This window comes from Ictidomys tridecemlineatus, chromosome 11 (assembly GCF_052094955.1).
Source record: "Ictidomys tridecemlineatus isolate mIctTri1 chromosome 11, mIctTri1.hap1, whole genome shotgun sequence".
NCBI lineage: Eukaryota > Metazoa > Chordata > Mammalia > Rodentia > Sciuridae > Ictidomys > Ictidomys tridecemlineatus.
The window spans coordinates 28,639,608-28,666,407 of record NC_135487.1 but is presented as its reverse complement, the minus strand read 5'-3'; the positions used below and the strand labels follow the sequence as shown (position 1 = coordinate 28,666,407).

The 26,800-nt window shown below is 40.4% G+C and overlaps 1 protein-coding gene across 1 annotated transcript; it reads left to right on the top strand.

Moving 5' to 3' along the window:
• The first annotated feature begins 1,899 nt into the window (after nucleotides 1-1,899).
• Nucleotides 1,900-26,778, top strand: Ppt1 (palmitoyl-protein thioesterase 1). The gene is made up of 9 exons (XM_005318107.5): nucleotides 1,900-2,058; nucleotides 6,068-6,177; nucleotides 6,364-6,491; nucleotides 6,858-6,928; nucleotides 9,377-9,479; nucleotides 21,137-21,227; nucleotides 22,189-22,287; nucleotides 23,867-23,938; nucleotides 25,403-26,778. The coding sequence occupies exons 1-9, from the start codon at nucleotides 1,935-1,937 to the stop codon at nucleotides 25,523-25,525; spliced, it is 921 nt and encodes a 306-aa protein (XP_005318164.3). The 5' UTR covers nucleotides 1,900-1,934; the 3' UTR covers nucleotides 25,526-26,778.
• The last annotated feature ends 22 nt before the right edge of the window (nucleotides 26,779-26,800 follow it).

Sequence of the window (26,800 nt, the reverse complement as noted above, 5' to 3'; positions counted from 1 at the left end):
AGCAACTTAGAAAGGCCCTAAGCAACTCAGTGAAACCCTGTCTCTAAATAAAAATACAAAAGGGCTGAGGATGTGACTCAGTTTAGTTTTTTAGTGACTCAGTGATTAAGTGCTGCTGTTTTAAGTCTCTAGTACCAAAAGAAAAAAGAAAAAATAAAACCCAACAAAACAAAACAAAAACACTAAATTGGATGCTTCGGAAAGGCTTGTTAAAGGCAAATTGCTAAAAAATTGTTAAATTAGGTCTGGATGAGAAATCTGTAAGTGGAAATACTAGGATTGATCATCCAGAATAATTTTGCATTTGAATTGTTTTACAAGTGTCTTTCAAATTTCGCATCAGTTTAATAAAACCTTTAAAGAAACCACAGATGATTCATTAAAGGTAAGAAACAAAATCATTTCAAGAAATGCTTCAGAGGTACCATAATCATAGAAAGGACCTAACTCAACCTACAAAGATTGGTGAAAGACTTTACATTTATAGGCCTTAAATTTAAAAGAAAATACTTACAATATATAATTAATTTACTTTTCTTTAGATAAACAAAACTGCATATTGAATAATTCTATATGATTCTGCATTTTAATGGAATTTTCCACCGGCACCTACTAGTTGTAATTGTACCAGAAGGAAGGACTTCATGTCTAACAAATTTTTTCCTTTATAATATATTGAGAAAATTTTCATGTCACCATATCTACCTCATTTGTGAAAAGCCAGCCTCATAGTATTCCATTGTGCGTGGACACCCTTCTTTACCTAACAGATTCCTTATTAAAACCATAAAACCATTTGCCTTTTGTTTTGTTTGTTTTGTTACTGGGGCTTGAACCCACGGGCACTTTACCACCGAGCTACATCCCCAGCCCTTTTTGCTGTTTTTTTTTTTTTTAACATTTTTTAAAAGAAATAGTTGGACACAGTACCTTTATTTTATTCATTTATTTGTATGTGGTGCTGAGGATGGAACCCAGTGCCTCACGTGTAAGAGGTAAGCTACACCCCCAGGCCTTGCTTTTTCATTTTTTAGAACAACGGTCTCACTAAAATTGCTTTAAAACAAATTTTGATGTTTTTCTGGGGTGATGGTGGTGGTGGGTGGGTAAGAGCAGGGAACAGAGATGGTGAAATGGACTAAGAAAGAGGATCCAGCAATAGAACATAAAATGGATTGAAGAGGGGAGGATGGAAAAGGGATCATGGTTGATGAGGGCCTCTTGCAACAATCCAGCTCTGAGAATAGACTTGGAAGTAGCGGTAAATTTCACTCTTCAGCAGCCCACAGATGCTCTCATTAGACTGGTAGCCCTGGCATTTCTAGAAAATACGCCTACTCTCTGTCCTCTAGGAAGCTAGGGCTCATGTCAGTCTTTTCCCAAATGTCCTCTTTGCCTATTGAAATCCTAGCTTTCCTTCATGATCCAGAATAAACACCACCTCTGTCATGATTAGTCCTGGCTGGAAATGATGTCTCCCCTTCCATTTCAAACACAAGGCTGAGTCCTTTCTTCCTCTCTTCCTTCCACAGAGCATTCCCTTCCAATGGCAGCATGGTGCAGTGGCGAAGAGCAACGACTTTGGACCCTACCAATTTGCTGCTCTCTCTGTGATCTTGGCAACTTACCCAATTTCCCAGGGCCTCAGTGTTCTTACCTGTAAAATGGGAAGAAATGTATAGCGTTAAGAGGATTTAACCAGGGAAAGGATGTAAAGCATGGTGCCTGGTATGCAGCAAGCGCTGAATAAACATTAGCAATAGTTTTGGTTTGTGGTGGTGGCCACGGAACCCTGACGGGGGCGTGGTCGCCGGGAACTGTCCCCCTGGCGCGCACCTCGCGGCAGTACCAGAACCAGCGCACCCGCGGCCGGCCCCGCCCCGGCCCGAGTGCGGTTCCTGGCGCCCAGCGCCCGCGATCATGTGACAGCCAAGATGGCGGCGCCCGGCTTCTTGTGGCTTCTGGCTGTCGCCCTGCTGCCCTGGTCCTGCGCTGCCCGGGCGCTGGGGCATCTCGAGCCGCCGGCGCCGCTGCCGCTGGTGATCTGGCATGGGATGGGTGAGTGAGCGAGGAGGGTCCAAGCCTTTGGCGGCTCTCCGGGTTCACGTCTGCAAAATGAGGGTGAGGAGGGCGAGGACAGTGATTCTCTAGCACCCGTCCGTTTTAGGATTTGGGGCGCTGCTCTGCACCGGGAGAAGGGAAAGGGGCTGTGCGGGAGTGAGCGCTCTTAGCTGTGTACTGCGACGGGGTCTTAGGCTGTCTCTGTGCCATCCTTGCAGCAGTTGCACAGCGTGCAGCGTCTTGAACTTGCTCAGGCTTGCTGGTCTTGCCTACCTGAGCGGGGCATCCATCCTTTTTATTCGTTCACACATTGAATCGAAATTCGTTAGGCTCTACATTATACATGCAGCATATTAGCGAGCATCTGCTGCGCACAGAGGATACGGCATTGAATGAAAAAGTCTAATCTTTGCCTTTTTGAAACTTACTTTGCAGTGGGAGGGACAGCTTGTAAAGGAATAAATAAGTAAAACATTAATATGTCAAATGATAACAGGTACAATGGAGAAAACCAAAGTGGGGAGGATAGAGACCGAAGGTGATATCCTGTACATTTATAAAGCAAAGTCAGGAAAGGATTCACTGACCAGAAGTGGGTAAGAAAAGATGTCATTTGGATGTCTGGTAGAAGGAATAGCAGCAAATGCAAAGGCCCTGGGACACAATTATGTCCTGTATATGCAAGGAGCAATATTCGGATGAGTGTGGCTGGAACTGAGTGAGCAAGGGGACTCTGGCTAGAGTGAGACAGGAACCTTTTCTACATATGGGTGACATGATCTGGCTTACATTTTAACTGAAGTTGCTGAATTGAGAGTAGACTCAGGGTCATGCAGGGAAACAAGTTAGGAAGCTATTATTGCAATAACATAAGAGATGATGGTGGATTGGATCTGTCTATTAACAGTGGAGGTGTTGGAAGTGGTCAAAGTACAGGTCTGTTTTGAAGGTGGAAACTTTGGGATTTAGATGTGACACAAGAGAGAAAGAGAAGAGTCAAGAGATGACCACAGGTTTTGGCCAGAACTAGAAGGTTGTACTGGGGCATTAATCACTGAGCCGTATTCCCTAGCCCTTTTTATTTTTATTTTGAGACAGGGTCTCACTAAGTTGCTTAGAGCCTTGCTAAGTTTGCTGAGGCTGGCTTTGAAGACTTGTGATCTTCCTGCCTTAGCCTACTGAGCTGATGGGATTACAGGTGTGTGCCACCACACCCAGCTGAAGTTGTCATTTCACCAAGATGGGAGAGCCTGTAGGATGAGCAAATTTGGGATGAGGAACAATCAAGTATCTGGTTTTGAGCTGGGTGTGGTGGTGCACGCCTTTACACACCCCCCTCCCCCAGATATAATCTGGTTTTGGACTTATCTAAATGTGAGATCTTTGTTATACAACTGGGAGATGTCGTAGAAACATAAGAGCATCTAGTGGAGGTGAGAGATACAGGCTGGAGATTTCAGTTGGGAGCCTTCAGCATCTGACTAGCATTTAAATCCTTGAGACTGTGTGAGATCACCTAGGGAGTGAGAGTAGACAGAGTACTGAACCTTGAGGCACTAAAGCATTTGGAGGTGGAGGAGATGAGGAGGAACTAGCAAAGGAGACAAGGTGGAAGGAAGTCAGGACACTGCAGTGTTCCAGAAGCCAAGGGAAGAAAATGTTTCAAGAGGAAGGGAACAATCAACTGTATCCCATGTTGGTGATGGATTAAGTAGGATGAGGGCTGAGAACTGGTTATTGTATTGAGCAGCGTGAAGATCATTCATGATCTTGACAAAAACAGTTTTGGGGGAAAGTGGTAATAGAGCTTTACTGGAACGGATTAAAAACATGTTCAGAAAGGAATTACAGTCAGCAAACGTGGACAGCTCTTTTAAGACTCCATTTCAAGCTAGGAGCTACTACAGTGAGGTTAAAAGAAGATACAAAATTCATGCTTCCCGCTCTCCCAGTACTTGCGGTCAGTCACAAGGGAGGCAGTTCAGTAGCCAACAATAAACAGGTCAGTGTGATGAATGTTGTTGGGAGAGAAATAGACGATTCTCCAGGCCATAGTTTTTCCTTCTTTAAACTGGTACTTAAGCTTCTTCTAAGATTGAAAATGGAATGATTAGGTGAAAAATGGGAAATGATCTCAGTCCACTTCTCTACTGAGTTTTCTTTAGTTCTTAGTTATGGATCCTTAATGGGAAGAGAAACAAGTCTGGGACTAGGATGAGTCTAGGAAGCAGCTAGAATGCAAATTTAAGGAAGCTCTTGCTTTCAATTTTTTACAAGTGAAGGGTTGGCAATTAGAAGGAACTGGAGAGTGAATACCCCCTTAAATTTTGTGCTAGGTGCTTCACTTGCCTTACCCCAATCTTGGCTATGAAGAGAAATTCTTTCTTTGCCTAAAATGTCCCCTATGGTAAAGGAGGGGGAATATATACCTCTGCTTAGTTTTCAATTGTAAATTTAGTGTCTCAAGTATATCATGCAGACCTTTGAAGTGTGTTATTATTTGATAAACAGGTAGAAGGCAAAAAAGTATCCTTTTAATCTTTTTATTAAGATGAAATTCATATAACATAAAGTTAACCATTTAAAAGTACAGCACTCAGTGGTATTTAGTGTATTCACAGTGTCATACAAGCGCCACTTATCTCTAGTTTCAAAAATTTTCAACATGCCAGCCATTAAGTAATCATTTCCCCTCCTACCACCCCTGGTAACCTACAGTCTACTTTCTGTATCTATGGGATTGCCTATTCTGGGTATGTCATATAAAAGGAACTATAGGACGTGTGACTTTTTGTGTTGGACTTATTTCATTTAGCATAATGTATTTGAGGTTCATTCAAGTTTTAGCATATGTCAATACTTTATTCCTGTTTATGACTGAATAATATTCCATCAAATGAATATTCTAGGCTGAGTGTGGTGGTGTACCCCTGTAATCCCAGCAGTTTGGGAGGATTACAAATTCAAAGCCAGCCTCAGCAACTAGCAAGGCCTTAAGAAATTAAGTGAGACCTGTCTCAAAAAATAAAAAAGGCTGGGGATGTGTCTCAGTGGTATAGTGCCCTGTGTTCAATCCCTGGTGCTCCCGCACCAAAAAAAAAAAAAAAAAAAAAGAATATGCCAGAGTTTGTTAATTCATTCATCCATAGATGGACATTTGGCTTGTTTCCACCTTTTGGCTATTACCAGTAATACTACTGTAAACATTTGTGTGCAAGTTTCTGTGTTGATGTATGTTTTCATTTCTCTTGAGTATATAATTAGGAGTTGCAATTGCTGGGTCATTTGGTAATTGTATGTTTATTTATTTATTTATTTATTTGAGAGATTGCCAGACTTTTCCATGTGGCTTTGTTATTACATTTCCACCAGCAATATATGAGGGTTCCTATTTCTCTATGTCCTTGACAACACTTACTTTCCATTTTTTAGAAAAGTTATTATTAAAGCAATCTAGATGAGTAAGAATTTGTACTTCATTGTTTGTTTTGATTTGAATTTCCTTAATGATCAATGATATTTGTTGTTGCCCATTATAATATCTTATTTGGGGAAATGTCAGAGTCCTTTTGTGTGCGTGTGTGTGTGTGTGTGTGTGTGTGTGTGTGTGTGTGTGTGTATAGTACTAGGCATTGAACTCATGACTGTTCTATCACTGAGCTACATCTCCTGCCCTTTTTATTTTTTATTTTGAAACAAGTTCTTGCTAAATTGCTGAGGCTAGCCTTGAGCTTGCAGTCTTCCTGCCTCCGCCTCCTGAAGTTGTTGGGATTACATGTTGCCGCCTCCCCTGGCCTTTTCACATTTCAAAAATTACATTGTCTTATTGTAAAGATTTTTTTATATATTCTGGAAATCCATCTCAGATACATGTTTTGCAAATACTTCCTCCCATTCTGTATGTTTTCCTTCTCATATTGTTGATAATGCCCTTTGAGGCACAAAGTTTTTAAAAAATAAGTAATGTTTTGATTCATGGGTTTCCATCATTGTTTTTGTTGGCTAGGAGACAGCTGTTGTAATCCCTTAAGCATGGGTGCTATTAAAAAAATGGTTGAGAAGAAAATACCTGGAATTTACGTCTTGTCTTTAGAGATTGGAAAGACCATGATAGAGGTAAGGCCCTTTGCTACTCTGTTCCTTGAAGGCTTGCTGACTGAATGTGCTGTTAGAATGCTTCACATTGCATTTTCAGAAGCAAATTCACTCTGGACGGCTTGTGTGCCAACTTGAGGTCACCTCTTGCAGTTGCTAGTGGTTGCTTCAGTCCCATCCTTTCACTTGTCTGTGACTCCTTTTTAGGATGTGGAGAACAGCTTCTTCTTGAATGTCAATTCCCAAGTAACAACAGTATGCCAGATTCTTGCTGAAGATCCTAAATTGCAACAAGGTTACAATGCTATGGGATTCTCCCAGGGAGGCCAATTTCTGTAAGTCCTTCTTTGATATATATTGCTACTTGCATGGAATTGATTTTTTTCTTTTATTCAGATAAATTCTTTCCTCTAATTCTTTTGGGATCCTTCCCTGTCTTAGAAAGAAAATTATTCTAAAACGTTGCCATGTAAGAACATGGGAACATATGTACTTTCTATGAGAAAAAACAACAACAAAAAAAAAGATTTTGTGTTTGACCATGGTAGAGGAAAGTCTTATAATAGTTTTTTGGGGGCACAGTTGGGTATTAAGTAGCTTAATATGTGATGCTAACTGACGATGATACATTTTCATCTGCCAGCATTGATAATCTCTCTCCACCTCCCGCTTTTTTTTTTTTTTTTTTTTTTAATCCCCAGGAGGGCAGTGGCTCAGAGATGCCCATCACCTCCCATGATCAATCTCATCTCAATTGGGGGACAACATCAAGGTAACTTTGACCACTTTATTTCCTTCTTTCTCTGCTCTAACCCACATGACCACTTGATGTTTAAAAATCTAGCAGCTCTGTTTACATAAGAAGTCAGCCATCTTTGTAAAATCCTGTTTCTACAGCTTTTGACAAACTAGCCAGCACTGATGAGAAATAGGAAGAGACTCAGGATTCCAGAGCCCAGTTACATACGTGAATCATTAGGTTGCCATTTATTGTTCTCCAATTTAACTGATGTCATGTGCAGATGAGTTGGTTGCAGCCACATAGCAGGTGGCACTTAAGGAGTTAGGAAAATATAGTGAATTTTATTGTTTTCTGGTGTTGGTGCTATGCTATTGAATTTGAGCTTAAGGGAAAAAAGCATGTATAACCCTTTTTGGTCATAAATTTAACAATATAGATTAAACCCTTTGAAAAACATCAGGTTTTCTAGTTAGAACTACATATTTTGGGGGGGGGAAGGATATGTCTTTGGAATAGGATTTTATCTCTGTTCTGATGAATGTAACTGTTCAGGAACAGGAGAATTCTACGTGTATTCAGAAAAGCTGCACTGACACTATTAACTGTTACTCATGGGCATATCAGTGTATCTTAGGTTCCTTTCACAGATGAAGTAAAGTAAACAAGGCCTTGTTAATTTTCTGGGAATTTTTCAGAGACTGAAGTAAAATGGTGGGTGGGAAATACTTTTCAAAAGTATAAGAATTTTACATATACACGTTGGTTAAAAACAAAACATTTTTTCATTCATTCAACAAGTATTTATGGAGGGGCTCTGGAGCCAAGCTACCTGTGTTAAACTCCTTGTTGTAACAGTGTTGTGTGACCTTGGATGAGGTATTTAACCTCTCTTTAAAGTTTTCTCTGTGATATGGAGAAAAAAAGGATGTCTATTCCAGAGGGCCATGGGGAAGATTAATTATTGTCAACACAGTTGGCCCTCTGAATCTGTGGGCTCCACATCTGTGAATTCAAACAACTATGGACTGGAAATACTTGGGAAAAAAAATTGCATCTGTACTGCACACATACAGGCTTTTTTTCTTCTTGTTATTCTCTAAAAATTATAAAAACTATTTGCATAGTATTTACATTATTTTAGGTATTATAAGTAATCTAGAGATGATTTATAATCTATAGGGATCTAGGAACATAACTCAGTGGTAGAGGGTATGCTTAGTATGCAAAGCCCTGGGTTCATTCTCTAGCACCTCAAAAAAAATTTTTTTTAAATGAAGTATATGGGAGGATGTATATAGGTTATATGCGAATACTACACAGTTTTATACATGGGACTTGAACATCCATAGATTTTGATGACCTCAGGAGGGTCCTGGAAGCAGTTCCCCATAGATACCAAGGAATGACTATATATGCTTTAGAACTTTGCTTGGTACTTAAAAAAGTTATTGGCTGGGCACAGTGGCTTGCACACCTGTAATCCCAGCAGTTTGGGAGGCTGAGGCAGGAGGATAGCAAATATAAGGCCAGCCTTAGCAACTTGGTGAGGTCCTAAGCAACTTAGCGAGACTCTTGTCTCAAAATAAAAAATAAAAATGACTGGGGATGTAGCTAAGTGGTAAAATGCTCCTGGTTAAATTCCCAGTACCTTCCCCTCTATCCCCAAAAAAGTTATTGATGAAGATGCTGAGAATAAAAGTATAACTGGGGGAGGGAAAGAGAAAAAGGCACCACCTCACATAGTGGATAGTCTGACATCCACAAGCTAAGACCCAGGAGATGAGAATGAGTCTAGCCATGTGGTAGAGTACAGAAGCAGCACACCCTCTAGGGAAGAGCAGGTGCAGAGCAGGTGCAGAGGTTCTTAGTCAACAAAGAATGTGGGACTAAGCATTCATTAGCTTTTTGTCACTGTGATCAAAATAACTGACAAGAACAATTTAGAGATGAAAAAGTTTATTTTGGCTCATAGTTTCAGTGGTCTCAGCCCATGGTTGGCTGGCTCTGAGGCAGAAACATCTTGGCAGAAAGGCATGGCAGAAGAAGATTGTTCAGCTCATGCCAGCTGGAGAGCAGAGACAACAAGAAGGGGTTCTAGGACAGAAAAAGTCCCCAAGGCCATGCCCTTGGTGACCTGATTCCTCCAGTCTTGCTCCTCCTGCTTATTGTTACCACCAAGTTGTCTATTCAGATTTTCAGTCCATCAGATATATTAATCGACTCATAAGCCAGTCTTTTCACCTCTGAACGTTGCTGTATTGCCTAACACATGAGATTTGCAGGGGACATTCCAGATCCAAATCATAGTAGCACCAGGATGAAGCTGGTTATATTCTCAATAACTCACTTTCTTGAGGGAGAAATTAATGAGATTAAGGTCTGGCTTTTGTCGGTTTTTCTTTATCCCAGTGCCTTGAACCATATTAGATCCAGGACATGATTGTTGAAGGAATGGATGTTTGTCTTTTGCTGTTTTAGGTGTTTTTGGACTCCCTCGATGCCCAGGAGAGAGCTCTCACATCTGTGACTTTATCAGAAAAACACTGAATGCTGGGGCTTACTCCAAAGTTGTTCAAGAACGGTATGAGCTGTTTTTATTATTTATTTATTTACTTTTATCTGTGCTGAGGAATTGAACCTAGAGCCTTATGCATGCTAGCTGGATGGAGCTATAGCTATGAAGCTATAGCTCCAGTTCCCAAATGAGACATTTTTTTTATAACTATCTCTGCACTATCTATTCTGTTTTACTGTAAACCTAAAATTGCTCTAACAATGACATTAATTTTTTAAAAAGAAAGAAAAAGGCATTTTGCTATGGGAAAAATATAATGATAACAAATAAAACACCACCATTAACAAACAAAACAGCATCTAGATAGTACTAAGCCCAGGGAATTAACTATTAATATTTGGAGGACAGATTGTTAATGTTGTCAGCAGGGAGAGGTTAGCCACTCTTATATCAGTATCCTCAACTATTCAAATGTGTTTGATTATTTAAAAATATACAGAATCACTTTGGGAGTGTATTTTTGTTCCGTAGTTTACATACTGAATTATACTTCAGAACTGCTGGAAATTCACTAAAAATGGCTCTATCCCTAGAAATTCTGATCCAATAAGTCTGGAAAATTCTAGGTGGTAGCTGGGGTTTGGAATCAACTAATGTGGCTATATCTATCCTGTGGGTTTACCCAGTGTATCATTCTTGTCAAATAACAATTCTTCACACAACACATCCTAGAAGCCATTTTCCAAAGTAGCCTTGTGACTGACTGACAGATACAAACACCCTACAGTTGGCTTTCTTCCTTTCCGACCCAATGGCTGCACTCCAGACACAAAGCTGTCCTGGGCTGACAGTTCCACCTGATGGTGAGTGCAAGAAGCTGTATATCTCCACCTCCTCTTTTAACCCTTCCAGCAACTCAGACTGTGCCAAGCTTTACACTATACCAGGTTTAATTAGTGATATATTGGTTGTTCACGGGCTACGTATTCTCTGCTCTCATTGGATGTATATGGCCTCTTTAAATTTCACTCTTACATCTTTAGTCTTTATTCTTCTAACTCTTGATCAGATGCTTCAGAAAAACCCATTTTTTGTTTCTTTGTTTCGTTATCTAAATTATAATTCCTGACAAACTGGGCAGTGGCGGACACCTATAATCCCAGTGGCTGGGAGACTGAAACAAGAGGATTGCGAGTTCAAAGCCAGCTTCAGCATAAACGAGGCCCTAAGCAACTCAGTGAGACCCTGTCTCTAAATAAAATACAAAATAGGGCTGGGGATGTGGCTCAGTGGCTGAGTACCCCTGAGTTCAATCCCCAATACCCATCCCCCCCCAAAAAATATAACTACTGGCAACCAGAATTACATGAATAATGATCAATAACCAGTTGAAGGGTGGTAAGAAGTGACACCTAAATATTGATTGAAATGGTAGAATAATGTATTATCTTCACTTTCTTCTTAAAATTCAGTAGCAGAAGGATAAAAAGGGATAAACCCATAAAGTCAAAGGAGAATAGGAAAGAAGATAAGAGATAATACAAAATGTAAATAAATATGTCTTTAAAAGAGAAAGCAGATGAATGAGTAAGAGAAAACAGAAGAACTTGGAACCTTCAGGCCTGAAGAGAGTTACACTGACAAAGAGGAGCAGATTCATCTTCTATAGCTCCACGAAGGCTCAGGAATTAGAGCTAAAAGTTAATTTGAAGGTGGAAGTAAGTGAGTAGTACTAAAGCAGAGCTTTTTGTTGAAAATCTGTGGACTCCTCAATTCCATTAAATGTACATCCAAATGACTACTCTTCCCCTACTCTTCCCCCACCCTAACAGAAGACGCAAACTTTATTCTTTGGAGTAACTTAACTAGAGAAGTTCCAGACTTAGAGATAGCAAGCACAGGATGGAGGAGCAATGCCATACTGAAAACACATCCCCTTCCCCAGCCTGCTCCCAGAATGATAGCAGCCAGCCAAGATTACCTACCAGGCAGAGTTTGTCAACATTGTTTAGAACTGACTTAAAGAAAAGATGTACAAATCCATGTTTGAGGATCCTCCAAGGCAGGCCCCCCACCCCCTCCCCATTTCTGTACACTGAGCCCACCTGTAGATAAGCTCTGCTCTTACACAAAAAGCTTCTGTCAGCCTTGACATGCCTTGTTAAATATGAGCACTGAATCAAAGGCCCTGGCCAGACATCTGAGAGGAAAGCTTCCAACATGAAGGATAGGCCTATACAAACAAAAATTTAAAAGGAACTCAGAAAAAATGGATGACAATTGAAGGAACAGAAGAAATCTTTTAAAAAAAAAAAAAAGGCCTATATAGTTGGCCCTGTTTCTATGGGTTCCACATCCATGGGTTTATCTACCTTCAAGTGAAAATATTTGGGGAAAAAAACTGTGTACTTAACATGTACAGGCTTTCTTCCTTGTCATTATTCCTCAAACAATACAGCAGAACAATTATTTACATAACATACACATTATACCAGGTATAAGTTATAAGTAAAGTAGAAATGATATAAAGTGTATGGGAGTATGTACATAGATTATACTATTTTGTGTAAGAGATCTGAACATCCTCAGAGGCACATGTAAACAGCCTGTGCATGTTCAGTACACATTTTTTTCCCTGGATATTTTCACTTGAGGTTAGATGAATCCATGGATGTGGAATCCATAGAATCAGGGCCAACTGGACAGGCTTTTTTTTTTTTTTTTTTTTTTAAGATTTCTTCTGTTCCTTCTATTGTCATCCATTTTTTCTGAGTTCCTTTTTGTATGGGTCTTAGAACCAGTCACCCACAGATACTGTTGGATAACAATAATTATTATCTTCAAAGAGATTGCATTTATGATATTAGAATGTGAATAAAATCAACAGAGTAAGATAGAATTGTTAGAAATTAAAAATATAATAACCAAAAAAAAAAAAAGGGGTATGGGAAAAGTTGAGGAAATCTCCTAGAAATTAGAACAAAAATTCAGAGGTAGAGAAACTCAGAGAACAGATAAAATTAGAGAAGCAGTTTAGGAAGTTAGTATCTGACTAATGGGAGTCTTTTTTGTTTGTTTATTTTTTCGTTGTAAATGGACATAATACTTGTATTTATTTATTTTTATACATTGCTGAGAATTGAACGCAGTGCCTCATACATGCTAGGCAAATGCTCTACCGCTGAGCTGCAATCCCAGCCCTAAATTTGGAATTATTGAATAAATAATACTAGACAGTTTGCTAGACTGGCAACCAAGCCATCAATACATGGGTCTTTGGGGACAATACAAATCTAAAGTATAAGCGGGTGCAGTGTCGAATGCCTGAATCCCAGTGGCTCAGGAGGCTGAGGCAGGAAGATCACGAGTACAAAGCCAGCCTCAGCAAAAGCGAGATGCTAAGCAACTCAGTGAGACCCTGTCTCTAAACAGGGTGAGTATATGGCTCAGTAGTTGAGTGTCCCTGAGTTCAATCCCTAGTACCCTGCCCACCCCCCAAAAAAAATCCAAACTATAACCAAGTATATTACTGTAAAATCTCAGAACAGTAGGGGTAAAGAGTAGATCCCATTGAGGCTGCACAGGAGGAGTCAGAATCCTGATGGCAGTACATGCCTAATAGCAAAACTACTAACTAGAAGGTAGTGGCACAGATCTGTGCAATCTGAGGGAAGATAATTTCCAACCTACAATTCTGTATGCTAACCCCCAAGTAGCACTAAACATGTGAGGGAAAATAAGGATTTTTTTTTCAGACATGCAAAAACAGGGAAAAAAATCACCTTCCATGCTATCTTTCCAGGGGGTGGATAAAGAGCTTCAGTTCTACTGCCATTTAGTTATGGGGTCCCTAGGCATCTTGAGCCTCATTTCCTTCGATGTCTATAAAGTTAGTACTTTCCTAGGGGGCTATTGTGAGGATTAAACAAACTGGATAAAAAACATTTAGTGCATTGCTCAGTTCATGTTAAGTGGCCAGACTTTTGTTGTTATTACTAGTGGTGCTGTGTTCAAAATACTTATTTAAATTAGTTTTTTGTTTCCTTTATAGATATTGTAGTGTTTTTGTTTTCTATTTATTTACTTATTATTTTCAGTACTGGGGATTGAATCTAGGAGTGCTCTGCCACCAAGCAACATCCCCAGCCCTTTTAATTAATTAATTTATATTTATTTATTTTTATTCCTACCTCAGTGTCCATTACCTCCAGATTATAGGCATGTACCACTGCACTCAGCTTGTTTTCTCTAACTTTGAGTTGCAGTTTATAAATTCATCAAATATTGAGTTATTGCTCTTTGCGATATTGTAGGTTCCACAGATACCATGGAAAAGAAGATATTGGGGTCCCTGCTCTCATGAAATAACATTAGTGGGGAAAGGGGCATATGGATGCCCTAAATAACAAGGATAAAGCCATGACAAAAAGCAGGATGCTGTGATGCAGAGTAATGGAGGGAGTACTTACTTTGGACAGAATTGGTCTTTGGAGAAGAGATCTGGAATCTGGAATATGAAGGATGAGATGGAAAGAGAATTTAAGAAAAGAAGGACCAGGCAGAAGAACAGCTGGCAGAGGCACTGAAGCTAGGACAAGTTTAGCTTGTTCTAGGCCAGGGTAACTACAGTTTAGTGCAAGATGGGGAAAGTTGAACAAAAAAGTAGAGTCTGCATCAGGCAAGGACTTGTAGGCCACATAAGGTATTGAGACTTTATTCTGAACAGAAAGGAAGCCATAGGGAGGTTTTAAGCAGAAGTTAACATGACCTGATTTATGTTTTTGGAAGATCTTCATTGCTTTGTGGATTTTAAGGGGGCTAAAGGAAAAATAGAAAAACCAGTTAGGGGCTCTGCAGCAATCTAGGTAAGAGTGTACTGGTCATGGGTCCACACGGGTGGTGACAGTGGGAGTGAGAGAAGAGGAATGATTTGAGGTGTTTTATGACATTGTAGATGAATTATACTTGTGAGCTGAAATTGAGCTGTTTCCATGGGAAGCATTATGAATTTTCAGCAGCTCATATTTAGATTAACTTTTAGGATACTTTTCTAATTTTGTGGAATTGTTTGCTTTTTCTTTTTAAAATGTCTTTGTATGGGCAAAATCTCATTTTATCAGATGGCCAGTATGAGAGCTAAAGAGGCAAGTAGCTAAAATTCAGTGGTGGGAAAGGGGATAGTGAGAGCTGAAGATAACAAAAAGAAACAGGATTTCTCTCTGCAGTATTGTCCAAGGTTGCCCTTTGTATTAGGGAGGATCCTGATTACCAAAAAGAAACCAAATCAAGCCAAGGTAAATTAAAAAATAAATTTATAACATTTTGGTTCCCAAGGCCTCAGAAGCCCTGAAATCAGGAAATGGGAGCCATCAGGAGCCAAAGCATCTCTTTCTAGCTATTATTCTTGGTTCTCTTTATCACTGCATCTTTTCCCTTGCCATGTAGACCACCCTGTACTAACCATATGGTGATAGATGGCCTTGTGCAGCTTTCAAGTGTTTATTCTTCTGTTTAGGAGATATTTTGGTCTGAGGCTAGAATCTCTCTTTTTGCAGTACTGGGGATTAAGCCCAGGGTGCTTTACCACTTACCTACATTCCCAACCTCTTTTTCTTTTGAAGCAGGGTCTCACTAAGTTGCCCAGGCTGGCCTCAAACTTGAGATTCTCCTGCCTTAGCTTCCGACATTGCTGAGATTATATGTGTGTGTCATCATGCTCACCCAAGGCTATAATCTCTTAGTCCCAGTTCAGATTCTTAGAGAAGGGCCATGCCCCAATTCAGGTCAGGTCCCCACCTCTGCTGTCATTAGCTGCAACCCAAGATGTGGGACCTATGAACCAACCTTTCCCCACCCTGTAACTAGTGGGTGGGGCAGGAGAAGCCCAGTTCCCAAACAAGGGAGAATTGTTTTTAGATCAAAACAAAAGATGTCTTCTATACTTTCCAGGTAATTTAACCTTAGCAAAGCTAATGTGATATCCTGATACACTCAGTAACTAGTAGGAAGCATCTTTCAAGCCCTACCCATGTCTAGGCCTGGCAGGGGCTGTGAGGACTGGTGTGAGCAAAACAGCTGTCTCCTTCCTAGATGTGAACTCTGTCCTTTCATTTTGCAGATGTTGTCAGCCCTTCTTGGCCTCCTCTTTCCTCTAGTTTTCTCTCGTCACCCCGTCCTGCCTTCCTATCCCCATTCCTACTCCCTGCCATAGTGAATACTCCATTGTTGCCTGGCCTTCATTTTGGCCTTTCATCCTGAGCCAGCTCAGAGGAAATTAGAGCTTTTACACACTTTTTTATGTGTGTGTGCTGGTGATTGAATCCAGGGCCTCATATGTGCTAAGCACTGATCTACAACCCCAGTTCAAACTTTTACATGTCATTAACTGGGTTTTTCCCAAGCCCTGGCTCCAACCTGTGTACTGGGATCTTGGCAGGGTTTACATCCCTCCCTGCCCTCAGTGGCTCTTTCAAAGTACTTTTCCTCAATTGTTGCATTTCTTTACATCTTTGTGCTCAACTAGTAAACTTGCCACTTCTTTTTCTGGAAATATTCTGTCTGTTAAAAAATAATAGTATTGTTGGGCATCATGGCTCATGCCAATAAATCCAGCAACTCAAAAGGCAAAGGCAGGAGGTCTCTATCAGTTATTAATTGGCTAATTTGGGGAAAGTTATTGCTTTGCCTCAGTTTCATCATCTGTGAAACAGGACAATAATTATACCCCATGTGTTGTAGAGAAGATTAAATGAGGTAATAGATATAGTGTGCTTAGAATAGTACTTGAAAATACTCAGTGTATGTCAGCTGCTATTATGACAGTGATTTTTTTTAATGTTTTTTTTTTTTTAAAGAGAGAGAGAAAGAGAGGGAGAGAGAATTTTTAATATTTATTTTTTAGTTTTCGGCAGACACAACATCTTTGTTTGTATGTGGTACTGAGGATCGAACCCAGGCCGCACGCGTGCCAGGCGAGCGCGCTACCGGTTGAGCCACATCCCCAGCCCCATGACAGTGATTGTTAAAATGTGCAATTTAAACTTTAGTCAATATTGACAAAATGGCTGTACAAATTTTATTTCCACCAACAGAGAATGAGAGTTCCTGTTTTTACTGCTCTTATTAATTTTTGATCCTATGTCTTAAATTTTTGCCAATCAAATGTACATGGAATGGTTACTATCCTGATCTGCAAGTCTTTGATTGTCTGTCAGGTCGAACATCTGTTCATGTTTATTGGTCACTCTGGTTTCCCTTCCTGTGAATTGCCTATTCATAGCCTTAGCCTATTTTCCTGTTGGGGTGGGGGTTGTCTTTTTTTTTCCATTGGTTTGTATCATATATAAACAATTTAAAAAAAATGTTTTTTTGGATGTTGATAGACCTTTGTTTTATTCACTTATTTATGGTGATGAGAATCAAACCAGTGCCTCACATATGCTAGGCAAGTGCTGGACCACTGAGCCACAACCCCAGCCCCACCTTTTTTTTTTAATATTAAGACTTTTAATATGTTACACTTACCTCTTCCCAGCCTGTGGCATCTTTTAATTTAGTTTATGATGCCTTTTGGTGCAGCAGGTTTTGTGTTTTTTGGCTGTTGTGCTGCTGGGAATTGAACCCAGGGCCTCCTGCATGCGAACACAATCTCTCTGCCACTAACCTATACCTTCAGCCCCAGGTTTGTTTTTTAACAGTTTTATTGAGATATAAATAAAATACTTATAATTTACCCATTTAATGTATGTATATATTGTTTTTTGGTATATTTTTAATTGTTTTAAGTCATGGTAAAATATATCTAACCTAAGATTTGTCTTTTAATCTTTCTTTTGGAGGAGGCAGGGGGATAGGGTCTTACTTTGTTGCCCAGGATGGTCTTGAACTCAACAATCCTCCTGGTTCAGCCTCCCTAGTAGTTGGAATTACTGATGTGCAACCTGTGCCGGGTTCCATTTTAACCATTTTTAGTGGCATTAATTCTACTCACACTGTTGTACAGCCATAAACCAGTACAGCGGCTTTTAATTTGGATATAGTCAAATTTATCCATCTTTATGATTAATGCATAAAGCTATTTTTCTATTCCATAATTTCCTCTAATTCTTTTGAATTTTATTTCTTACTCTTATGCTTTTCGTCTACCTCCTGTGTGTTCTATTCTTGAGTCTGTTTTGGGGTTGTTCTGTCCGATTCATTTGTCTATTGCTACCTCATTACCACACCATTTTAGTTACTATAGCAACTTTTACTTAACTCTTCAAGTCTTGGCTATTCTTGGGCTTTTATTGTTTCATCTGAATTTTAGAATTATTTTGTCAGATTCCACCAGAAATCTTAAGGGTACTAGAGCTTAGTGGTAGAGTGCTTGCCTAGTTTTGTGCAAGGCCCTGGGTTTGATTTTGAGTACTACAGAATTAAAAGACAAACAAACAAAAACCAAAACTCACCTTAGTATTTCAGTTGGATTTCCTTAGTGAGTTTTTATATCATCTCAACACACCTTCCTGTGCGTTTTGCTCTCCCTCTTTCAGGCTCTTACCTCTCAAGCTGGGCCCTTGAGCAGCATGTCTCAATGTGAACCACATCTGTACTGATAGCTCAACTCAGGATAGGGGAGAAAAAGAGCAAAAGAGAATGACAACAGATCTAATATCACTATCTTATATTGATTTTATACCTTGGGTGGATATAGCACTAGACCTTTCCTTGTTTAATTTTTATAAACTCAGACAGGTAAAAACCTGATTCCATCCCAAGTCTGTGGGACATCTGCTAGTACTGTCTATATCCCATATACAGAAGAGAGTGGAGGGGAGTGGTGAAGAGCAGGACATCTGGAGCTAAACTGCCTGTTTCTGCTCTGGCTCTGTGCTTACAAGTAGTCTGATCCTGGCGAGGTTCCTCAATCTCTCTGAATATCATTGTCTTATTTGGAAACATGAGGATAATAATAGAATTTGCCCCATGGAATTCATAGGAGGATTAAATAGGTTACTATAGCTAAAGAGCTTAGAATAAGCCTGGTATGGGAAATGTTATACAAGTATTACTATTATCTCTAATCCACATGGCTAGAGCATGTCTCAAGTGGCAAAGACCTTTTTTTTTTTTTGAGAATTATTTTTTAATATTTATTTTTCAGTTTTTGGCAGACACAGCATGGTTGTTTGTATGTGGTGCTGAGGATCGAACCCGGGCCGCACGCATGCCAGGCGAGTGCACTACCGCTTGCACCACATCCCCAGCCCAAGTGGCAAAGACTTGTCTTGCAGGCTTTAGCCTGTGTCTGATAAGTTTGGCCTGGGGAGCTGTCCTTTCCTGTTCCTTGAGCATGGTGCATTGGCAAGAGTGTGGACTTGATGGTTCAAGCTCTCATCTTTTTTAATTAATTAATTGTATATTTTTTAGTTGTAGATGGACATAATACCTTTATTTTATTTAACTTTATGTGGTGCTGAGGATTGAACCCAGTGCCTCACATGTGCTAGGCAAGCGCTCCATCACTGAGCTACAACCCCAGCCCCTCAAGCTCTTACCTTAACTTCATTCACTTCAGCTATGTAGTTTATTACTTGGCCTGTCTGAATGTGTTCCTTCAGTAGTACAAGGAGATGAGACGAGTACAAACCTGTGTTCCTTTTCCATCTGCCTTTTGCATTTGGAACCTCCACCTCCTTGGTGCCCCACCTTGTGAGCACCTGTAGCTCCTACTCATCCTCAGGCCTTCCCTTCACTCTTTGCACCAAGATTTATTATTATTTTTGGTACCAGGGATTGAGCCCAGGGATGCTTAACCACTGAGCACATTCTCTAGCCCCTTTTTAATTTTTTAAATTTCTTGCTAAGTTGCTGATGCTGGTTTTGAACTTGGGATCCTCCTGCCTCAGCTTCCTGACCTGCTGGGATTATAGTGCCACTGCGCCTGGCTACTCCAGATTCTCACAAAACAAAATGTCCTTGCCCCTTCATGACTCTGTTTCCTTTTCATGCAAAAATTCTGGTGACCCAGAATTCCAGTGAGCGAAGCCGCTACCATCCTTACTCTTTTTTTCATCCTCAACCATCAGGCCTCGCTCACTGGAATTCTGGGTCACCAGAAACCTTGCCTGCAAGATCCAAAGACCTTTGTGTTCATTCCCTTATAGTGTCTGTGTAAGCCAAGAGTGGTCACCTTTCTGAGAGGTGTGTTGTCCACCCACTTTTTTTGTATTTGTGTGTGTGTGTGTGTGTGTGTGTGTGTGCGCGCACACTACTGAGGATTGAACTCAGGAACTTGGTCATGCTCACAAAATTGCCCAGGCTGGCCTCAAACTTGGAGTCCTCCTACTTTAGTTTCCAAAGTCATTGGGATAGTTTTCCCACCCACTGTTGAAGCTGCCTCTCCCCCTTGTTCTTCTAACTATGTTGGCCTCCCCTCTCCTCCCACCGCTTTATTTATTTATTTATTTATTTTGGCACCAGGGATTGACCAGCACTCAACCACTGAACCACATCCCCAACCCTATTTTGTATTTTATTAGATATAGGGTCTCACTGAGTTGCTTAGCACCTCACTTTTGCTGAGGCTGGCTTTGAACTCATGATCCTCCTGTCTCAGCCTCCCTGGTGTGTGCCACCTTTTTTTGGTACCAGGGATTGAACTTGGGCACTCAACCACTAAGCCACATCCCCAGTTCTTTTTTTTTCTATTTTATTTAGAGACAGGGTCTCACTGAGTTGCTTAGTGCTTCGTTAAGTTGCTGAGGCTGGCTTTGAACTCACAATCCTCTTGCCTCAGCCTCCTGAGCTGCTGGGTTTTATATATATTTATATTTATACATTTTTTATTTTTATGTGGTACTAAGGATTGAACACAGTGTCTCACACATGCTAGGCAAGTGCTCTACCACTGAGCTTCAATCCCAGTCCTCCTCACACCTCTTAATCCTAACCCTCTTTCAGTGGCAGCTTCTTTCAGAGTTCAGTCCATTTCACTCAGCAAATCCTTACCACCAAGCATCTCTTGTATGCCACAGAGCTTAAGGCCCTGTAGCTCCTGTAGGGGACAGACAGGACCACTTCTACATGTAAGAAACAGCAATACTAAAACAAAATGACAAGACCAGTACTAATAGTATTTTATAAATGTTCAGAGTTCATTGAATTTTTAAAGATCAGTGAAACCAAACATTTAAAGGATACAAATAAATTTATAAACAGATTATAGAATGTCATTCTAACTACTACTACTGATAGCCTCACTGGGATGTGTTAGCACTCCATTCTAGTTTGAGGAGGGCAAGATGAAGAGATAGAGATGACTGGATGGAGAAGGGGCAGAAAGTGATGTTTGAGGTGAGTCTTGCAGGATGAGTAGGATGCAAAGGACAGTAAGGGACGTGGGACTGTGGCACAGGACAGTATGTGCCAACATGACTGGAAGGCTTAAGTGTGATAAAGCTTAATGCCATAGAGGAATCAAATATTGATGAACCATTTCCCTAAATCCTTTGGATTTTCTGTACCATGCTGAATATCCCATCTTTGTCTCAGCAAGATGTATTGTCGATGAACTGTTCTGTAGGTAGAGGTCTTGACTTCTGTACTGGAGGATAAGGTCTGAGAAGTGGGGACTCTGGTCTTTTGTCCTTTTGAAGCCTCTTGGTGGCTTTTATACTGGCATATGCCTGAGGCATGTTGACAGGCAGCTTAGTTACCTTTATTCCTTTTTCTCCCTCTAGCCTGGTACAAGCAGAATATTGGCATGATCCCATAAAGGAGGATGTGTACCGCAATCACAGCATCTTCTTGGCAGATATAAATCAGGAGCGGGTAAGGACCCAGCTGGGCTCCCAGTTTGGCATTTTTGGGGGCATCAGATGCAAATGAGCAGTAACAATTTACCCAAATTGTCCTGGGCAGAACCCAGGAATCAGAAGTTCTGTTTTCGGGGAGACAGTGCTTATGCGATGAAGTTCCTTTCAGGGAGACTAGAATTCATGAGGCCTTCCTCCCCAATGGCCTTTCCCTTTTGGTCAGTAGATTGCTGACTGAGCTATATGGAAATTCATACCTACTGTCTTCATGAGGGAATCTTCCTAGTGGGACCTTTTAGGGCAGATTTTCTCAGAAAAGAGATTAACTTAGTAGAAACACTGCAGAGGGCACCGAGTGTGCCCCAGACATGAGCATGACTTTGGAGGTTCTGGTAACTTGGTGGTTGTATTTTTATTAGGCTCATTTGAGGGTTTTCGTTGTTTTTTTATTTTATTATTTATTTATTTTAAAATTTATTTTTTAGGTGTAGATGGGCACAACACAATGCCTTTATTCTTATGTGGTGCTGAGGATTAAACCTGGGTCCCACCCATACTAGGCGAGTACTCTACCGCTGAGCCACAATCCCAGCCCGTTCATTGTTTTTTTAAACAGAAAATTTGAAGGGGAAAATAAATAGAAAACAACCCAGAATAACAAGAACAACCCAGAATTTTCTGTTTATTTTTCCTTGGCATTCTCTGGCAAGAAGCCTTTCACCTATGGGACTGATGTCTATAGTGTGGATAGATTCATCATAGTACCTGTTTGCCATGGTTGGTGGCATGTCAATTGGATGAGATGGTTAAAAAAAGGCTACTCAGGGCATAATCTAGGCAGAAAGCTGGAAAAGCAGCCATGCTCATGGGAATGAAACTGTTGCCCAGGGTCAGGAAGACAAAGCACTGAGAGGCTTTAATCCCTCTGTTGGAAAGTGATGGTAATGATTCTGAGGTGCTGCTGGCCTTTCTTCCAGAGTGTCAACGAGTCGTACAAAAAAAACCTCATGGCCCTGAAGACATTTGTGATGGTGAAATTCCTTAATGATTCCATTGTGGACCCTGTAGACTCTGAGGTGAGGTACTACTTAGGCCAGAGCATGCCAGGGGACTGAGTGGCACTAAAACACAGCTGCCTACTGGGCAAAAACCTTTAGTCCTCCCCACGTACATTAGTTGTTATTTTGTTCTGTTTTTGTTTTTTGTGCTCAGGATTGAACCTCGGGCCTTGTGCTTGCTAGGCAAGCACACTACCACTGAGGTACATCCCCAGCTCCACCTACTTCCGTACAGAGCAGTGGTTCTGAGTTCCATAAATGAATACTGAATTGGTTGTAATCCTGAATTCCACCCCAGAATTTTATGTAAGAGTATGTGATTGCATTCTCTGGAGAAGGGTCTATAATTTTAGTCAGATTTTCAGAGATCTATGACCCCCAAAAGGTTCAGGAATTTATAAATTCCTAAATGTAGCCTTGATTTTGCTTTGACCTATCTTTCCAGCTTCATCTCCCTTCATGTCATTTACTTTTTTGATCAAGCCATATTGTAGTATTTGAAATGCCCCAAACTTGGCTTGAGCTTTTCCCCCTCTTGCATGCCTTTGCTCATGCTTTTTCATTTCTAGAATGTTCTTTCCTGTCTTGTCTTAACTCCTATTTGTCTGTCAAGGCCAAATGCAAATGTTACTTCCTCTAGGAAGGTGTTCTTATCCCCAACACCAGCCCCTAGTAAAGCCCTCCTCACATTGCCTCAGACCACCAGTGGGTAGCAAACAGGCCTATAGGACGAAATCCAGCCTGCCAGTTTTGAATGACCTGTGAGCTAAGAACTATAGATTTAAATTGTTGGGAAAAAAACTAAAAAGAATATTTTATGTGAAAATGACATGAAAGTAAAATTTCCAAATCCATAAATGGAGTTTCATTGGAATACAGCTGTTATCTGTATATTATCTGTGGCTGCTTTTGTGTTAAAATGGCAGCACTGAGTAGTTCCAAACATACAGCTCTTAACATTTTATATCTAGCCTTTATAAAAAGAAAAGTTTGCCAGCCCTCTGCTAAACAATGAATTGTCTCTGTTCCTTGCTAGACTGGGAGCTTATTAGAAAAAGAGATCATATATTCACCTTTGAATGGCTAGAGTTCAGCACAGGGATTTTTCTTTTTCTTAAATTTTGTTTTCTTTTAGTTGTAGTTGGACACAATATCTTTTTTTTCCCCTTCAAAACAGTTTCTTAGTTATTGATGGACCTCTATTCAATTTATTCATTTATATGAGGTGTTGAGAACTGAACCCAGCGCCTCATACATGCCAGACAAGCACACCACCACTGAGCCCCGCCCCCATGTGCTAAGTGATCACTCTACTGCTGAGCCCAGCCCTCAGCACAGGGATTTTCAAGATTGGTATACAATAAGAAAAGGAAGCAGAAATTCTGAGGAGAAGGAAAGCTCTTTGAGAAGATTAACTCATCCCTCAGGATTAACCTTTAAAACAAAGTGACTTAAGATATCCCCTTATCCATTTTTCCTTCTTGCTAGCTACATATATAGCTTTGTGATATTTGTTGATATGGTAGCCAGTTTCAAATGAATTTGGCAGTGTGTGCTGAGTATCTGACCTTTTTTTTTCCCTCTTTCCCTCCTGCAGTGGTTTGGATTTTATAGAAGTGGCCAAGCCAAGGAAACCATTCCCTTACAAGAGACAACTCTATACATACAGGTAACTGGGAGAGAAAGATCATCTTTCATCTCTGGTTCCTGAAGCTCCTGGGTTCTGTGGTGCTAGAGCCTTCCCCTGCTCTGCCTAAGGAACCATCTGACTCCTGTCTGATGTGGACAAGCCTTGGTAGGATGATTATTGCACTAGCTTCTTAGGCACTGGCTTATCAAAATTCATTGGGTCATAAGGTAAGATCTGTCTCATGGTTTTCAAGCAAAAACAAGAACAACATTGGTAAGGCTTTCTTCTTGAAGAAAAGATTTGGAACTGGCTTCCTTTGTAAGGTGGGTTTTGCTACAAATCCAAGAAGCCTCCACAGAAATGAAAACAGAACAGAGCTACTTTCAAAAAAAAAAAAAAATCAGACATAAAAATCCTGTTTTTAAATTAAACATTGGGGGACTAAGGATATAGATCAGAGCACATGTTTATGTAGCATGTACAAGGCTATGATTTTGGTCCCCAGCACCAAAATATCAATAAAGATGGCATTGACGAAGAGAGCTCCTTCTGTAGGTCAAGCAGGTATAGAGTTAATTTTGTTCAGTAATAGGTCTGTTTCTTAAGAAGAACCTGCAATATTTCACATCATTATGGGCCTGATGCACACTAAGGGATTTATATTGGAGGCAGAATCTCTCACAAATGCAATCACCATATCACAGAATTCTTACACTTTTCAAAGGCCATCTTATCCTCTTGGCTTTTCTCTTGCTTTTTGTGTTCCAGCCTGGGTAAGGTAGAAGAAAGGGCAGCTAGGATCTGATGAAGAAACGCCATTTTGGCCCTGCCATAACTACTTATCTTCTCTGCCAGACGCAATTATGTGTGATTGTTATTAAGAACTGGGTATGTTTAGCAACCTGCTTATAATCCCAGCAACTCCAAAAGCTGAGGCAGGAGGATCACAAGTTCAAAACTAGCCTCAGCAACTGAGCAAGGCCCTTTGCTACTTAGCAAGACACTGTCTCAAAAAATAAAATGGGCTGGAGATGCGGCTCAGTGACTTAAATGCCCCTGGGTTCAATCACCAATACCCAGTCTAAAAAAGAAAAAGGAATTTGGTATGTTGGGGCTGGAGATGTAGCTCAGTAGAATGTGTGAGGCTCTGGGTTAGAAATCCAGCACCACAGGGGTGGTGTTGGTGGGGTACAGAATATAGCTATATAAAACAATTTCAAATTGCACATGCATTTAATGCTTAGTGAAAACTGAAGGAGGTGTCCTTTTTGACATTTTCAAACAGTATACACCTGGGATATAGCTCAGTTGGTAGAGTACTTGCCTAGCATGCACAAGGCCCTGGGTTCAATCCCCAGCAACCACCATCCCCGCCGAAAAGAAACCAGTATAATAGTACACCTCTAAGGTACTAAGGGAAAAAATGCATTTTGAGAATATATAGCAAGTGAACATTGTCACTTTACTGTACTTAAACCTTTCATTATGCCTTTCTTTCTGCAGGACCGCCTGGGGCTAAAGGAAATGGACAAAGCTGGACAGCTGGTGTTTCTGGCTACAGAAGGGGACCATCTTCAACTGTCTCAAGAATGGTTTTATGCCCACATCATACCCTTCCTTAAATGAAGCCCCTGCAGTTCACAATACAGCTCAGGGAGTCCCTAGCTCTCCCAAACTACATGGAACAGTTCTTCATGCCCAACCCTGAGCTCAGATCCAGCTTGCAACTAATCCTTCTCTCGTTATCATCTAACATCCCTTACTTGGAATGATCTAAGATCAGAATCTTATCCTTTGCTGCCTCCTATCACCATATGGTGTTGAATTCAAGTTTAATCAGCTAATAACCATGGAGATTGTTTTACAACCTTATAATGTGGTCAAGCTCAAGTCTTAGGAAAGGGAGTCTGCTGCAGATCAATGCCAAAATTGTGCCAGACACAGGTGACTGAACAAACTAAAGCAGTAGAGATTCTGAAGGCAACATCTAGCCACATTCAAGCAAGTAGAAGGCTGTTACCCAGGCCTGAGGTGCTCATGAAGATTTAACTAGTGCTTGGGAAAATATTGCTTGATAAGGCTGCTTTCCTCTTTTGAATATGTTGCCTTCTGTGGTATTTAGCAATTACTAGACAGGTTCCACTGGCCTTCCATCTTGCCTCTATAAAACCACTGTCTCCTAAGGTAATAATGAATTAATTGCTTTGTCATTAAAAAGAGGGAAATGGCCCCCAATTGGGTTGCTTAAAAGAGGAAATGTATACCTTGCATAACTTAAGACAGTGGCAGGGTAGGGTATGACCAGGAAGAAAACAGGATTGGAAATAAAAACAAGGCAGCTGGTTCTTTCCATTCCATCTTTCTTAAATGGCTTGGATGTAACTACTCTATACTGGCTTTAGCAGAGCATGGGAGGAACAATGTAGAGATCAGGTTTTCTAACTTCCACCCCACAAGTCATATTTACCAGCGTATCCCAAACTGAGCTGTTCTTTGAGAGAAGGACAAAACTTGAAGAATACTGTATATTCCTTCTCTGAGATGAACCCACATCAGACTAAGGACTGAGAATTCCTAATGAATAGTAAAGGAAAATAACCATTAATCTACCATTTTCTACCTTATTTGAGCATGGAAGTCTTAGCCCCCACTCTATGAAGACCTATCAACATTTTCTGGACAACTTCTGTAGAATGCCAAGCTGCAGAAATGATTAAGATGTTTTCATGAAAGAACCTTGTTTGTGCTGCGGTTTACCTTTTATAAGTTTTCTTTTTCCTTTCTTAAGCCTTATTCTTCAACTGAAAGATAAGGATTAAGGACAAGAAGTGGGATGTGAAAATTTTATGAGGTTGTCTAAAATAAAGAGTAATTTCTTATCCTTAGTGTTATTTTTCTTTT

Excerpts from the sequence above, each read along its gene's own strand:
- Ppt1 (XM_005318107.5), top strand. The coding sequence starts at position 1,935 with ATGGCGGCGCCCGGCTTCTTGTGGCTTCTGGCTGTCGCCCTGCTGCCC. Across the intron at positions 6,178-6,363 it reads TTGGAAAGACCATGATAGAG|GATGTGGAGAACAGCTTCTT; the intron begins GTAAGGCCCTTT and ends ACTCCTTTTTAG. Across the intron at positions 21,228-22,188 it reads CAGATATAAATCAGGAGCGG|AGTGTCAACGAGTCGTACAA; the intron begins GTAAGGACCCAG and ends CCTTTCTTCCAG.